The sequence below is a fragment of the Nycticebus coucang genome, chromosome 1 (genome assembly GCF_027406575.1).
Source record: "Nycticebus coucang isolate mNycCou1 chromosome 1, mNycCou1.pri, whole genome shotgun sequence".
Classification (NCBI taxonomy): Eukaryota; Metazoa; Chordata; class Mammalia; order Primates; family Lorisidae; genus Nycticebus; species Nycticebus coucang.
The window spans coordinates 21,079,694-21,097,439 of NC_069780.1; the positions used below are offsets into that span (position 1 = coordinate 21,079,694).

The 17,746-nt window shown below is 37.5% G+C and overlaps 1 protein-coding gene across 1 annotated transcript in view; it reads left to right on the forward strand.

Annotated features, from left to right (window-relative positions):
* Positions 1-8,175: 8,175 nt before the first annotated feature.
* GRID2 (glutamate ionotropic receptor delta type subunit 2) overlaps positions 8,176-17,746 on the forward strand; it is a 1,435,943-nt gene continuing 1,426,372 nt past the window's right edge. The window contains exon 1 of the mRNA XM_053608318.1: positions 8,176-9,096. Coding sequence (XP_053464293.1) covers positions 9,009-9,096 — 88 coding nt within the window. The 5' untranslated portion in view covers positions 8,176-9,008. The remainder of the gene's footprint in view (positions 9,097-17,746) is intronic.

The following is a 17,746-nucleotide window of genomic DNA, read 5'->3' on the forward strand; positions in this document are numbered from 1 at the left end:
GTTGCCAGAGACTGTACACTTTCTCAGGAATAACCACAGAAGATTATTCCTTTTGGTGAGGTCTTTGACCTTAAATGATCCAGCCAGTCAGCACCTTCAAGTTTTAGGTGCCAGAGATAGTGTTGTCAGAGTCCAAGAGTTTTTTTCTATTTTATGTGTCTTATGTAGTAAGGCTGTATTAATTTTTTTTTTATTCATCAGAAATCTGCTCTTAATATAAATGTAAAAAGCCACTTCACAAAATCACTGCTGATAATTTATATCAGCCTATTGTTAAGTTCACAAATACCTTCTTCAGATACATCAAGCCCATTGAAGTTATTCTTCAGTTTGGATATCATGGTTTGTTAATGCTGCTTTACACTTCAGGAATTTTTATTTGACTCATTTTAATAGATTTCTTTTTTCTGTTAAAATCCCCTGTCCATTCATAGAAGTTATTGTCCTTTACATGTTCTTTAACATATTAAATCATAGTAATTTTAAAGTTCCTGACTGACAGTTTCAATATCTGACTAATTGCCAAACCTCTTTTATTGATTTTTTTTTCTGGAAAATGGCTTTTTTTTCCTCACTATTTTCTTTTTCTTATAATTTTTGAGTGAATGCCTAACATTGTGAATTGAACAGTTGAATTGTACAGAGCTGGAAATGAGTACTAGTCTTCTCTGAGGATGACAGTGAGTAACTGAGTTGTGTTTGAGTTTTCCTTTTGCTAATCATTACCCACAGTGCAACTCAGTCTTCCAATTCCTTTAGTGCCACGCCACCTGAACCACGGGAAAAGAGGGAAGCCTGGCTCATCAGGATATTTTCTCCATTTTTCTTCTTCAGCATCAGCTTTCAGAATCTGTCACATGACTGTGCCAGAGGGAGAGCCTCTCTCTCCCCACAGCCTTTGCTCTCTAACAGTGGTAGACCAACTAGTATTGCTTTTTACCGAATGCTAAGGTAATGGTGGAGGCTTAGCATTTCGGGTTCTTCTGTTGCAGACTCAGTCTTAGACAACATCTTTGTGCCTGAATGACAGGAAGGGGGCCTTGCTATTATTCTCTCTTTTCCGCAAGACAACTATATTCAGACTTGTTTCTCAGAGGATCTTAAAATGAGAGATCATTTTTGCCCTTCCCTGTCCCCAGCGTAATATATTTCTGCTTTGTACGGGCACAGTACACTGACCCATAAAGGTTTACATGTCTCTCCCTCAGGGATTTTTTTATTCTCCCATAAATGGTGATCTCTCATCAGTTCTTGGTGTCAGGATGGAGGGTTTACTAACTTTTCCTAGAGGGTGATTAGTTTTTCTTTTACATATCAAAGCATTGGCTCTCTGCCTGGACCCAGGCGACAAGGCAGTTTGTGGTTTCTCCCTCAGGAGCTTAAAGCATCTTTCTTCTTAGAGAGAAAGGTCTAGGAAAATGGACTATATTTTGAAGCTATTCCACCTCTATCATGCTTTTAGCACTTAGAAAATGGATTGCAACAGTAAATAAAGGATGTTCATTGTGCTATAAAAAGAAAAATTGATGATTTAAAAGTTTGGGATATTCTGGGTTTAATACAAGTTAACAATTTGTTTCCTAGGGGACTTCTCCCAACTTTCAATATATTAATGTGCACTACGGATTTGTAAGAGAAGAAAATTGTAAGATTTTGCCATCTTACATGCCTACCAAACCTCTTTCTTTCTTCTTTTCTTTTTCTCACAACCGTATTCTAAAGAATATTTTGGGAAATGCTGGTTCAGACCTTTCTAACAAGACTGGCATTGAAAAATTGTTAAATATTGTCTCATTTTCACAACTTTGATGCTGTTCTAATTCTTTATGGTTTAACTCTCCCTTGATGATTTAAATGTGATAAGGTAGCAAAGGTTTTTATAAAAAAGATGGGAAAAAAATGTTGACAATAATCTACTACAGTCAGGGGTCCTTAAACTTCTTAACTAGGGGGCCAGTTCACTGTCCCTCAGACCGTTGGAGGGCCGGACTATAGTTAAACAAACAAACAAACAAACAAAACTATGAACAAATTCCTGTGTACACTGCACATATCTTATTTTGAAGTAAAAAAACAAATGGGTACAAATACAATCACATGGCCTCGTGTGGCCCGCAGGCTGTAGTTTGAGTACCCCTAGGATTAACAAACTTTAGATGAAGTCTATGAGAGCTAACCTGTCTCCCCACCACTGTATTCTCTTTAGTAATATGAACCAGATTACAAATAGGTCAAGTTAAATATGAGCAGAGATTCATGGTGCTGAGGCAATTTTCATTGACATCTTTGAAAGTATCCTTTGAAATCATCTTCCATCTGTTCTGGAGCAAACAGATAACTTCTATCTATGGGGCTGAGAAATAAATAATCTTATGGATTAATCACTTGTATACCTTAGTGATCTGTTTATTTTTGTAGTGAGTTAAGATGATCTTGTTTTATGGTACATAAGTAATATTCCACAATTTTTCATTTCATCCTTTCAGTCATTCACTAGTTCATTCACTTATTCATAATCAGTTAAACACTTTAATTCACCACCAATTTGAAGAACTAATGAAATAAGGAAATTATTTTATTTAAGTGTAGGCTGAGTATGCATTTGCACATTAAAAATAAAACAAAATGTTTATAAAGTGGATGATCCAGCCATTCAGAACTGTACAACTCCTTTGAAAGATCCAAAGTCACTATGTAGATACATTCTAAGTAAATATTGATTTAAATAAGCAAAAGCTTTATTTAAAATTTCCTCATGGTATATATTACTATAAAATAGATTTTGAATAAAAAGATTATCTTCAGTATACTGCACAAATACTCTTTGTATCCCAATCACATATGTGTTTAGAAAAACATGTTTCAAAAGACAATTAATAATTAAAATAGTTAATCATGAGAAGATAATAAAATTTGATTTTAAAATGACTTAAAAGGATAATTTATATTCACTGTAGTGAACATAGTGCTTTTTATTGTTGTTTGCTTTTGACCTACACAGACATTTGCTTCAAATTAATATGCCACTCCGAAGGATCATTCACACAATTGAGAACATTTATTTTCCATGGCCAACAATAATTGCTTATCTCAACATATATAAAATATTTTTTATTTAAAAAAAGCACATAGTTAAATTAAACTCATTTTTGAAACTTTAATTTATACCAAAAATTTGAATCACAAAATATTATGCTAGTGTTTTAATTATCTTTCAACATAAGACTTGAGTAGTATATTAAAGATCATTCCATTGATACTTAATTCTTAAGTAACTAATCAAACCAGACAAGATGTCAATAAGGCAGATATTATAAGGGTCTCCTAATTGAAACTCGTTACCTCTATGTGAAAGTTTTAGAAAAAAATAGAAAAAATAAAACTTCAGAAAATCAAGTTATCTAAAATAAATCACTTAAATATTGAGAAGTTTGCTTTGTTTCATTATGGTTATTTGATTACTATGAGTTAATAATACTCTGATAAACTGTTAGTATTGAGACATTCAAAAAGTAAGCTGATTAAATCTACATCAAGCATGGCTGCCATCTTGTGGGGACAGGATATAATGTACTGAGGGGCCAATCTCAATAAAGTGCTCCTTTGGGTTGCAAGTCATCATTTGACCTCTGTCAACTAGTTGCTTGATGATTATTAATATTCATATTGAAATGCCACATCAACATTCAGACAGAAGAGGTAGGCAACTGAAAGATCTATCAATATCTATGAGTCCTTGTTCTTAAAAGTTCGATATCATGGCTCATACGTGGAATTAACTTTCATACTGGAATTAGCTTTAATACTACATAAACCACTCATATTTATCAATCATTCTAGTTGACAATTAGGCTAGAATTTACATCTCCTTGAGATAGAAGAGAACACGATATGGCCACTTGGCTACCTCACAGATTTAGAAGCAATTCTCAAAATAAGTAAGGAATTATGAGCTTCTTTTACAAGGAAGAAGGAAGGAAAGAGTAAGGAAAGGTGGAAAAAAGTAAGGAGAGAGAAAACTAGGGAAGAAGTTACCACTTATCACTGATTTGCACTAATGTCATAGAAAAAATGCTTTGTCAAAGTAGTAAGTGGTAAGTCAGTGAGAAGTTGGTCTGAAAAAATAAGGACAGCATACCCAACATAAATATGTTACACAGTATATGACATAGAAATATGTGATTTCATAATTTTTCAAAACTTATTTAAACATAAAAAATATGTTTTCCAAGTTCAAGTCTTCCAATAAATATTACTACAACTTCTGGGATTCAATTCTACTACCCTCTTCTAGAAAACTAAAACAAAAGATAACAAAGGTCCTGAAGCTCCAGTGAGCTCTGAATTTCTTCAATTTGCAAAGTACTAAAATTGACTTTTCAGTATCTCCACCAATAAGATTTTATATTTTTCCCATCTATAGATAAATATCTCAATTGTAATTTGATAGCCATTCACTACAACTATCTACTTTGTAGATGACCAACCATTGCACTTTTATACCTTCCCCTTATACTACATTAAAGTGGGAATGTACTTATAATCTTTTGTGTTGATAACCATATTTACAATATTAATGATTATTATAGAGAATTAGAAATAATGATCAAAGTTTATCGCCTTTCTGATAATATTCTTATAAAAGCTAATTGTTTTAAGTTTCAAGTAGATCAGCATATAGATTTACAGATTTTTATAGTAAAACAAAATAAAACTCATGAGTCCTTGGGTATTATTGAAGATTTCTTTAAAACTGACTAATGTAAGTTGACTTACTACTGTTATAAAAGTGAGGAGCTGAGCTTCAAAATTTACTTATTAGTATTCTTAGCATTTTTAACATGAAAATGAAAGAACTATATAATCCAAGGATTTTCACACCTGGCTTTCTTTCTATAATTGTATATGAATGAAGGAGTCTACACTTGCTGTTTCCCCACTAATGCAAATTAATATTTCTCCCACATTCTGTTTTAATGTGCAAAAATCATACATATTATAGTTTGTAGGTTGAAGCTGTTCAGATTACCTAGATTTTCTTCAAATTATTGAATAATGTAATAATTCAATGCCTGAATGAAGTGACAGTTTCCATGTTGGAAGAATAAATTCACAAATCTTCATTCATTACATTTTAAGAAATTATTCATTTATTGTACTTCAGTGAATTAAGGCTATCCCTTCCCCCTAAATATGCCAGAATTACAAAAGGTTTGAATTTCACCGTAAGGGTCCAAATACATCAAATGTTTCCACATAATGCTTGAATTAAAGCTAAGCAAGCTTAAGGAAACCAACAACCTTCATTAAAAAGCACAACCAAGTCAGGCACAGTGGCCTGTAATCCCCATACTTTGGGAGCCCAAGAGTACTAGACCAATCTAGGCAACAGAGTGAGATGCCCTACCTACAATTTAAAAAAAATAGTCAGGCACAGTGGCACTAACCTGCAGTCCAGCTACTCTGGATGGTGAGGGGGTTGGATGGATTGAGTCCAGAAGATCAGGGTTACAGTGAGCTATGATTGTGCCATTGCACTTTAGCCAGAGCTATTGAAGGAAAAGTGTATCCTAAAAAAATAAAAAAAGAGCTACAACTCAGACTTTACCTTATAAATGCAAATAATGTAACCTCCTTGTATACCCTCATACTACTCGGAAATAAGAAAAATCTTAAGTATTTGTATACAGATAACTAAATTTTATAATATATGCGATTTTCTAAAATAGTAAACAATATTCTAATACACTGTAACAAATGTGTTTGAACTTATATTTCATACAAATACTATCAAATTAGGACTCATCAGCTATAGAAATTATTAGCAGTCTAAGAAGATCATTATTCTTAAATGGAAAAATTAATACTCCAATGTTACATTTGCACTAAGTTTCTTGAGTTACTTTTTTAAAGCTACAACTCAATTCTCCTATCTTTTCTGATTGGCAGGAGAGGTCTTTATACCTTTATGACTGTGATGTGCCACCCAGACTCATTTAAATGTTTGAATATTAGAACAGTGGTTCTGAGCTATGGCTGCGCCTTAGATCTACCAATAAAACTTTTAAAATATATTATATTCTAAATATATTTTAAAACAGCCCCCAAACCTCAGAGCTTCTAATTAAAATAGCCTTCAAAGCTTTCCAGATTATTTTGAAGTAAAGCTACATTTGAAAACCACTAACTTGGAGAATTTGAGAATGATGAAATTGTTTTGGTCATAGTCCACTAAAAGAGATTTCCAGGAGAGGGGATAGTAGAACTACAACATATTTAGCCATCCTCAGGAAAGATATTTATTAAGCCAGGGCTGGATCACTTAATGTTTTGAAGTATCTGCCAGTTCTCTCATACTAAGATATTATAGTGTTCTTTCCATGTTAAATGGTTATTTCACATTTTTTTATGGATATTGTGACTCATCAATTTTTAAATCAACCCTTTAAATAACATAACAGAAGCAAGCTGTTACACCCTTCTTTAAATTCATTACACAGATATAGTATCTGCATCAATAAAGAATAGTCCATGAAATTCCATCAAAACTCTTTAAAAAGCCAAATGACTTTAATGCCAATATTAATGTAATCAATATTTCATCTGTTTGTACTAATGGAAAAAAAAAGATAAAGGGATGATCAAAATTAGGAGGAATTAATCAGTGATAGCTTCTCAGATGTACTGGTTTGTTCCAGATTCAAAAGGAAGTGATGAAATTCAAGTCAACAAAGGAGTTCTCTGTAAATTGCTGGATTGAAGAAAATACACAGCACTCACCCTCAAGGCACTGATACCTGATTTAGAACTAGTCCACCTAACTCTAACATAAAATTAGCACTGTACAGTGAGAGCACAGAAGATGGATGAGTATATACTGTTTTAAAGGACTGAAAATCACTTTGTGGCAAAAGGAACTTGAACCAGCCTTTGATTTGGTCCAGGAGAGTGGTTGGGAGCATGAATATATGCTTTCCAAAGAGAAATATCAAGTAACAATATGGCAACACACCATTTAGGAGAATATTCAAGAAAAAAAAAAGGGACAGTGCGAATGTAAAAAGAGTATTTCAGAGAAATGAGAACATATAATTGTGTTTGGTGGAACAATAACTCAGTTCACCAGGCTAGAGAGAGGGTAAGAGAATAAGAAGAAAAGAGGTTTGCCAAACAGAGTTAAGACTCTGAGAGGTTGCTTTATAGGTTTGGCATCCACACCTCCAACATCCCTAAAGGATTCCAATTATAATTGAGACAATATTAGGCCATTTAATATCTCACCTGAAGTAGGTTGAATGTGTTAACAAATCTTCAGTCTGCATTGAGGCCAGATTGACATAACAATCATTAGAAGAAAAGATATCACAAAGACCAGGATTTTGTATCAAGGAATAAGCTTGTAGAAAATCCTTTCACTGGAGACAGGGAGGCTGTCACTCAGTACTTCCTCAGCTCTTTCCATGAAGAGCGACCAACTTCCTCATTCTGAATTTATCTGCATAGATTATTGAGCTACTCAATGAAATAGTTTGACCAAATGTTTCACAGAGCATTTTTATCTGTTTTATTTAAATATCATTATTTTTTAATTTCAAGATTTCTATACTGGTAGAGAAGAATTTCTATCTATAGAAAGGATTTCAAGATCCTTGCTCTATCCTGATTGCCTAAAAAATACACTAGAGACTGAAAAAAAATCACTGTATAAAAGGTAATTAGCACGTTCTCTCCTTTTTATAACTTTATAATTGAAATCTCATTAACAGCTTTCTAGGTCTCCGTCTCCCTAAGTGACCAGGTGTCCCTAATTTGTTTTAACCAATGTCACTAATTGCAGAGAAAGACTAGAAAAAGTCTGATACCTGTTGGAGAACAGCAAGGTTAAATAAGTGGGGTGGCTTTTTTAGGTTGCCTTTAACCTCGTAATAGAAAAAAAAGGGTGGTGGTGGTCAATGTCTTTTTTCCTACAGTCCTGCCTTTTTCTCTCTCAGTCCCAGGCGAAGACTCCAAGGGAAATGAGAGCACTATTTTGTTTCTCCCTTGTATTGCAGATAGGGGGAGGAGGTGGTTATTAGAGAGGAGCTCTTCCTCTCTCGGTTTTCCCCTCTCTCCGCCTGACAGCACCGCTCTCTTGCGGGCTCGCTCCTTCTCCTAGGTGATCCATTTCCAGGCAACGTGGGGCTGGTGCTGAAGCTGCCAGGTTCGCTCCTCGCTTCCCGCATCCCGGCAGGCGAACCGCTCCCCAAGCATCCTGCAGCCCGCGGCGGCTTCCCTGCTCCCGCCCGGCCCCGCTGCTCGCGCCGGGCGCAACTCCCCAGCCACCGCGCCCGAGCGACGCCTCCCCGGGCCCGCCGCGCCGAGCTCCGCCGCCCGCCTCGGCAGAAAGGGGATTTCTCTGCATTACTATCTGCATTACCTTGAAGTTCACTTTTTCTACCCCTCTTGGAGAGGGCTTTTTCCCCCTCCCTGCTGGAATCTGGCTGCTCCGCTTGGAATCTCCTAATCGTTCCCTTCCACTTAGATTTTGGCAGCGAAGACAAGTGATTCTCTGCGGGCCACGGGGCGGGGGCGGGGGTCTTTCGGGTGGGGGAGGGCGCGGGGAGGGGGCACATCCGGCGTGGGGGGGGGTGTTGGAAGTTGCGTTGGAGCTGGGACCGGAGACCCACGGCCCCCGCGCAGCAATGGAGATGGTCTGAGCTCCAGCCTCTCCCCCTGCCCGAGAGCAGCCGAGGCTGGATACATTTTTCAAAAGCCAAACTGCAAACAACTCTGGCGATGCCAAAATTCCCCTCCAAGTGACACGGCTTTGCGAAGGAGGTTTCCTCAAGCTGGGCTCTCTGTCATTCCCTCTGCCTTCCTCGGCGACGACAGAAAGGCTTCGCTCTGGCAATAGGAATTCAGAAAAAAAGCTGCGCAAAACTCTCTCGTGACCTTAAACTCTTTGGACTATTTTTAAAAATAAATACTGAAAGAACACCCATCCTCAAAGAGAATCGGTCTAGGAGGAGATGGAAGTTTTCCCCTTGCTCTTGGTTTTGTCCGTCTGGTGGTCTCGAACCTGGGACTCGGCCAATGCGGATTCGATCATTCACATCGGTAAGAAAGGGTTGGTGCTGCTCTCGGATACTTTTAACGTTTCCCTTTGCAAATGTCCCCTCTTCGCTTTCCCCTCAGCTCCCCGTGTGTGGCTTCTGGGAGGTGGCTTCAGTTCATTGCCCCTTCCCGCTACCCTTTGCCCACACTTGCTCCGTTTCTGGAAGGATGTGGATTGTCGAACCTTGACTTGTCCTGTGTGTGGCGGTGGCCCCTGGCGGGGGCTGCACGCGCAGGGACTGGGGTGACCTCCGTGTGCGTGTGCTGAGGAGTGAGGGGGATCTTAAGTGTGCGGGGAAAGGAAGTTTAATTGACTCTACCTTCCATATTTTTCCCCGGATGTACATTTGCTCCGTTAAAAAAAAAAAAATCTTTGGGGGGAACAGAGAACGTGTCACCTGTGAGGCGAAAAGAAACGGGGTGGGAGGTGGGGGGAGCTCGCTTCAGATCGAACAGGTGGTTTTGCAACGTGAGCAGGCTGAGTTCGCCGCAGCGTAGTGCGCGGGTGCCGGGTGCGCCCCCAGCCCTCTCTCCCCTCCACGTCCTCTTGTCGTTCGGTCCCCGCGCGGAGTCGCCGCGACGGTGGCGGGAGGGGTGGCGGCGGGTGGCCGAGGGCCGGGAGCCGCGCGGCAGCCGAACCGGCCCGGGGGCGCCCGGGAAACGCGGGAGCGCCGCGCGCAGGCCGCTCCGCGCCGCCTTGCAGATGCCGCCTCCCTCGCCGTCCAAGAGGAGTTGCCGCGCCAGGCGGACGGCGGAGGCACGCGGGCTCCGGGTCCGCCGGACCCCGGGAAGGACCGCCGAGCCAGCCGCGGGAGGCTGGTGGCCCCACCTATTGGCTGCTAGACTGGCCGAGGCTGGCCGCGGCGGCGGCGGGGGTGGGTGGCGGCTGCGCGTCATTATCATGCACAGCACTGGCAGCTTCGGGCTCCAACTCTTCTCACTTGCTAATCCGTGAGGGCTGAGCGGAGACCGGCTCTTGCAGCCTTTTTTTTTTTTTTTTTTTTTTTGCGTTAATGCGACGATTTCCTTTTTGAAAATTCTCGTCTTCGGGCCAGGACCAGTAAGGTTTCTTTGGTGGGCTTCGGAGAGGCCCGTTTGGGGGAATTTTTTCTGGGCACAGGACTTTTATGTGTCCGTAGGGCTTGATGTTCTGCAAATCGAGGCGACAGATGGGTCACAGCTTCTCCCCTTTTCTTTCCCCTGCCATTCCATCGCGCGCGCGCACACACACACACACACACACTCACACACACACTCACACACTCTCTCTCTCTTTCTCTCACTCTCTTCTGATGGGAGAACCTGCTGCAGGTGGCGGCTTGTGCCCGCCCAAGCGAGGGCCTTCTGTCTGGGGCGCGCTCCCACAGCTGCCAGCCCAGCTCCAGGGGGCTCCCTCTCTTGGTTGTAGAGGCTGTCTTTGTAAACATGTCTGCCTTACTCTATCATTTATATCAGTAGAACTGTGCATGTGTCTGTGCGAGGGGAATGAGGTCAGGATTCAGAAGACCTAGCGCTTGTGCATTAACTAAATTAAGCACTAGATAGCTGGCCTGCTGGGTCCCGTTTTGCCTGGAGGCTAACAGAACCCATAGGTTCAGAACTTTTCAAGGAGAAATTATAGTCTCATTGAATGGTTTAGTAATGTTCTGATAGAGTTAAGAAGTGAACTGTGCTCTTCTTAAAGAAATGGCATACGTTTATGTCCAGTTGTAAATGACTGGAGCAGGAATGCAGTAAATAATCATAATACCTTTACGTTCATTTTACGATTAGGAGTTTCTGACTTATGCTTCTCATTTCTCAGGAGAGGGAGGTTTGTGGAAAAATGCTTATTTTATTGTTTATTTTGTTGTCTATACGATAAATACATTATTTGCAAACACTAGAGCTCTTGCTATCCTTTGCCAGATGAATACTATTTTGCAACGCAGCCTGGGCATTTGTTTCAAAATATATCACAACTGTTGTATTTTTTTTCTTTGTATACTATTATCTGTCAGTGCGTCATGGTTTGCTTATTTATAACCAGATACTTTAAAAAGAAGTAACTGTGCACAAATTACAGATTTCTTTAGAAGGCTGGTTGTATGCAATAACTGTGTATATCTAGGAAAACAAATAGTTACTTACTAGACGATTAATTTGACTTGAATGCAATTAGGACATTAGACAAGAGAATTAGCTACTTTTATAGACTACCTAATATTGCCATGACTCAAGCAAATTGATTGTTTCAAAGGCTTCATCTTTTACAATGCACTGAAAAATGTTAATTCCTAAATTAGAATTATGAAGGCTAATTCGCATACACTTCAGAAGTTTAAAAGCGCCTTCTACCTTCACCCCCACACTCAGTAAAAATATAATAAATTTAAAACGGAATGTCCATATTAAAATTGTAAAACATCAGTTAACATGAATTAGATGAATTTACTTACCTAGTTGAGTGGGAAAAGAGAATTAATTTCCTTGGGAGGTGATTGCCTTCATTTAAATAGTTAATGTGAGAAATGTGCTTATGGGGAAGTGTATTAGTTCAGGTCTAAAGGGATGAAAATGATAAAACTGGAGAGAAAGGGAATTTTTCCACTCTGGAGATATAAGGTGATAGGCAGAAATGAAAGGTATTCCCAGCTCCATGTGATGTGTTCAAACACAAAGTAGCTGCAAAATGTAGTTCAAAAAAGACACTGCTTAATAGGCTCTTTACATATTGAGTCCTCTTGGTGTTGAACCAGACTATATGTATGAAAATTCTCTCCTTTTTGATATCTCCTTGTTTTTACTTTTTGCAGGTAGTTCAATAAATCAATTGCATATTTTGAACTCTACTATGTTTTATTAACCAATTAGTTCACAACAATGGCATAAAATTGTTAAGCCGTGATGGTTAAAATGGAAATGTATTTGTTTCAGTCAAAAAGCATAATATTGCAATTACTTTGAGTTTTGTTAAATTACATCTTAATTACATTTGTTTATTATACGTGAACACACACATATACAAATACATGGTGGCTAGAAATGAACCACCTCCATTGTGATCTTTTTGCTCCAATAAAAGGTATTTTGACCTATAAAAACCATGCAATTTTGAATTATGTTTTCACTTTGAGCCTGTGCATTGATTAATTTCATCAGAACCACATTACTTGATTGCTTAGAAGTTTCCTAATGATCTGCATGCTGTAGAAAGAACCAAAACGTCGTGAGTGGAATGACAATGATATTGTGTTTTATGGGGCTATTCAGAAGTTGCTCTGATTTATGTAGCTGGAAAGCTCCAAAGTCTTTGAGATTAGCCAGCCTGACTGCTGTTTTCTTCATACATCAGTCGTCCTACACTCTTTACTCCCTAAACACAACAGGAGTTTAGAGCCCTGCTTTAATTAAGCAGGGATTAGGTGGCATTTCCAGTCAACTGCACAGTTTGTGTTTTGCTTCCTATCTAATATGGAGGATCTCATGTTTTAACAGTTTAATATATGCTCATTTCTTTATCTGGTTTCTGTGCTTACAGAACTGAGTATAAATTAAATGTCTTCAGTTATATATCTCTGCAAGGGAACATTCTGTACTTATTCATATATTACACAAATTACTAGCATATTTTTGTTATTATCAGTCAAAGTAAAATACCTTATGTCAACAGGGACTAGGAAAGAACCATTTATTCATGTTTTTCTCATAAGCAGATGATACTTTATGCTCTGAGATCGTAATCATCAACTATGACATGTTTGAGAAGCCTAAGACAACCCACAATATTTTCAACATGAGAATGTTCAAATTAAAGTACATAAGTGAGTTAATGAAATGTATCAGCACATTAAAGACAGTAATAGATGGTAAGTTTAAGGCACCAATTTTTCTTCTGTACTGAAGACTTTTATCAAATACAGAATGTAACAACATTCCCAGCTGTCCTATGTTCTCTATCAAAATGTTTCTTTTTCAATTCTTCACACATGATTTGCGTTGGTTAATGATACCCCCCAGGAGTCATTAAGGACTCTGCTCTTTTAAACTTTTGGCTACTTACAGTAGGTGTTTGGTCCCTAAGTTCTGGATGACAGTGTAATAGTCTAGAAAGTATTAAGAAACATGTTTACTACTCTTTTCTTTATAATTGATGCAATTATTTGCAGTACAATTTGAGTATGCATTAAGTTAGACAGTGTTGCTATTAATCAAAGATACCAATTATGAAAGGACTAATAAGCCACCATGCTAAGGACCTTTGCTTTCTACTTGAAGTGAAATGTTCACCTTCTGAATATCTCCTACAAATTTAAAATCATATACGAATGAAAATCAAGTTGATTAATCTTCATCTGATATAGAAACAGAAACCGGTTGAAATTGTTAGAAGCAATGGAAAATATGTTTCATTCCATTCTGATCTTTAAGCCTAATTTTATCATACTACAATTTTATCTTGAGGGGTATTATAATTTTAAAACTACAATTTTTAATCTTGAATATTTTGTCTTCTTCGCTCTACATATATTTATTTTCAAAAAGTAAGGTATTTATATTTCCTTTAGAGGATCATAGTACACATTTCAGACTATGGACAAAACATATTGGTGAATAGCAATACTTAGTATTGTTACAAAACTAATGTTTTTTAGAAAATACATATATGGCCTATAAAGATATCTTTGCCATTAGGTGTCACTGCATTCTGAGCTGTTTCTTTGTAGTCCCACTTGAAAATCAACTGAAATATTGAATTGATTCTCAGGAAAAGTCATTGAATGAGGTTTTTGATGGCATAAGGTGAATGTGGTTTTTATTTTCAAACCAGGCAAGTGAACGTTATCCCTGTCTATTATTCTTATAAGAATTTAGTTCTAAGACTTATCAACACTTGGCTCTCTAAACAGATTCAATTGCTGAAACTAACATGGATGAACGAATCTTACGGTCATGCTAGTTGTGGTATAGGGGGTTTGGCTGTGAGGGGAGGGATTGATACAATTTGTGAATTGTATCACAATATATAAAACTCAACCAGGCAAACATGTACAGTAGAACCTCCATAACTGATCACCTCCCTACGTTGAGCACCTCTTTAGGTGAACCTGCTTTTCACAGACAGACGTGCACCACATGTCTCTATCAGTACAGTAGACCTAGGTCCAAGTTGATCACCTCCGTATGTCCACCGGTGTGTTACAGTCCCTTGGGTGTGAACTTCTGTTCTGCCATCTGATTACTCATAAAACTCAATGGTTAACATTCTATTTAGGTATATTTGATTTTATGGCTATTAATTTTTTTACAATTCTGTTTATGTACACATTTTTATAAACAACAATCCGTTTGAAACCTCAGGTGTCCCTCAAGTGTCCCATAGGTAATAGAGTAACCACAGTTAGAAATTATTTAACAAACTACTTCATTCTTTAACTTTTAAGGAAACTTAGATCCTTCCTGGTGTCTTCTTCTTCTTTTCAGAGAATAAATATTAGGGTAAGAATATATTTCTGTTGTATTTTAAATCTGTGTATTTGCAAACTGGAAATACACCAGGAATATGAGCATATTCTTGATATCACTCAGAGAATATGGAGTATAAAAGAAACAACCAATTCATTATTTTGGGATCCTGCTTCAAATTTTCTTCCTTGTACCCTACTTTTGTTCACCACGTGGTCATCAATGTGAAGCTGAGGTTGGGTTGACTCACTGAAAGCTTCCTAAGGAATAGAGGGAGGTCCTGAGGTAAAGATCAGAAGCTAAGCACCAAAGGGCCTTCCTAAGTGTGTTAAAAATCCTTAAATCACATTTTGCTTCATATGGTCTTATTGGCAAGTATTTTTACTCATGACAAAAGTAATTGTATTAAAATAGCAATACTTACACTTTTTTCTTCAAACCAAAATATTTCAAAGTAATATTTTAAACATAATCTTATTTTATTGCTAAGTATCTGACTTTCCCTATGTAACCTTAAATAAAATCTTTGCTTCATTATTAAAATCATTAAAGTTATAGAAGTCAAAATTCCTGAAACCATAGGGTAATTTAAACATTGCTGCCAACGTGCAGTGGGTCTGTTAACTGGAAGAGTACTCTTTCATTTACTAAGCATTTATTATGCTTCTGCTTTGTATGAAGTGCTGCTGCTTGTCCCTAGAATTACTAATAAAATTATCAATACCCTGTGGAATAAACAAACCTATGCCTTTGTATTTAAGGAGCTTACATTCTCATGGGGCAGGTAACCAGATAAGAAAGTATATGAATGATATAATATCAGATATTGATAAATGCTATGAATGTACAGGAGGACATTGTGGGATACAAAGTATGCCATCACTGCAGCAGAGGTTCGATGCAAAGAAAGGATGTGAGCCATGCGGATATCTGATGAAAAAGGATTTCAAGCAGAGGATGACGCAGGAATAACGAGCATGAGACAACACACGAAGGCATCTGCTTAAGTCGTTTATGAAATATCTTGAAAGCTAATTTGGGTAGAAATTAGGGAGCAAAACAGAAAGTAGAGGTAAATGAGATCTGAGAGCTAAGTAAGGAAGATTCTGTAGGGGTTACTAGATCACGCTAGGATATTTAGATCTTCCAGATGTGTACGGATTGGGATCAGTGCGTGTACTTGAGAAAGGTAACTTTATCTGCTTAAATGGGTAGAGTAGAAACATGCCCTCTTGTTCTGTGCAAACAATGTAATATGAATGTTCCGTGGCTATTTCTGCTTATTTATATCTATTAATTGATACATAAACATGGGATGTATGCACAGTGACAGGATGAAAGTCTTATGGTTTGAGAACAATAACTGGAAAAAAGGCAAATTGTGTTAGGACTGGACCCAAGGAATGTCATTAATGAAATAGAGGACATCAAATGGTATCTTCAGTTGACTAGTGCATAACTCTGTGGAGTGGTGTAGTATATATAATCTTTTGAAATAAATGTTTAGCAATTTTAAAATCAAACTTAAGTTGGAATGAAGACCTAGAATTGGTGAAGTGCTTGTACGCTTCACTGTAACATCATTAAAATGCCAGGCTGCGTTGGCAGACACCACGGACGGGCTTACTATGAAATCTTACAAGCCAAAGGCTAGGTAATATATTAGAAGCAAAAGTGAGGCCAGAGCATTAGTCCTGGTGTACCATTGCATATAATATAAAATGTATGAATATATAGAACACCGAGTCTTCCTTTTGTTAATCTCCATAATCTGACAAGCGACAAAATTGTGTTGGTGGTATAGTGTCAGCTGCTATCTTGCTAGTCAGAGTCCATATCTTCTTTGCTGCTTCTGAGAATGGCAATAACAGGAGACTGCTGAATTTTCTTTTTAGATATACCAGCACCTCTCAGCATAGCCCACTGGAGTCATAGCCTGTATGACAACCATTACACATCTCTTCATAACAAAATCATTGTTAAATTTTTAATACTTCATTACTGTGGGTGATACCTCATGCCCAAACATGAGACAGATAACTCTTGTCTTCTCTGGCTGTGTGGTTGTGGGGAGTTTTGGCAATTTTCTTTAATTCATTCATGTCCAGCTGACAAATTGTGATCTAAATCCTCATATTTTGCTTGCAGCACATACAGTTATGAAACCATAGGAAGTGACATTTTGGAGTATTAACCAAATGTTTATTTAGACCTATTGAAACATCAAAGTATTCAAATGAGACATGTTTCTTATGCTTTAAGAACTTTTAGGTTTATCTACCTTCTAAGAAAATACTGTAGTAAGCAAAATGTGAAAAAGTAGTTCAGGACTACAAGCTAAATAACTGTAGTATACTGTGGCACAGGAGATTGTGATAACGTAATAAATGCCATCTTTATGGTAGCCTGAAGATGTCATAAAAATGCATTTCAGAAACACTTGTGAGATTAAGAGGTTATCACTTACACATGGTCTTTATATATAGCAGAAATCCCTTTCCTCAGCTCTCTGATGGTTCACCTTATTGTAGCTATAGGCTGCCCTGTTAATATAGTTATACCAAAGTTAGAGCCAGGGGAGAATATCTCCGTTTTGTCTCTTTCCTCTTATTTTTTTTCCTCTTAGATGTAAGTAGTTAATTCTGCAAGGATGAGTAACAGAGAAGGAGATCTTAATATCTGGTTATTTTTCAAGTAATCAAACTAATAAGATCTTTTCTAAATCCAATGCCATAGATCAGATATTCCATTAAGCACGTTTTCTTGGGTAAAGAGAAATTAAATTGCCTTGCTTTTTTCCTTTTCACTTTTGAAATTTGTAGTATCTACCGATCTATACTTTCTGATATTTATATAAAACATCAACAAAAATGAGTTTTATACTCTAGCAAACAAAAGGGGGAAAATGCTATGCAGAAAAAGTAAAATCAAGTTATTTTACAAGTGACATTATTAGGAAAACATGTTTGTACCATTTTTTAGTTAAGTAGCTGTAATTGAGAATAGGACAAACATTGAAAACTGAAAATAACAGTTCAAAAACTAACTGGCCCATATTTCTGTTTTTCTCTGTCTTCTTGCAGTTGATAAACAGTTAATAAAAGAAAAACTGGTTGCTTTGATTCTTTCTTGTTATTTTTCCTGTCCACTCTTCACTGGCAATACTAACGAGCATTGAAATGGCCAAAAGCAAGAAAAAAAGGAGCAA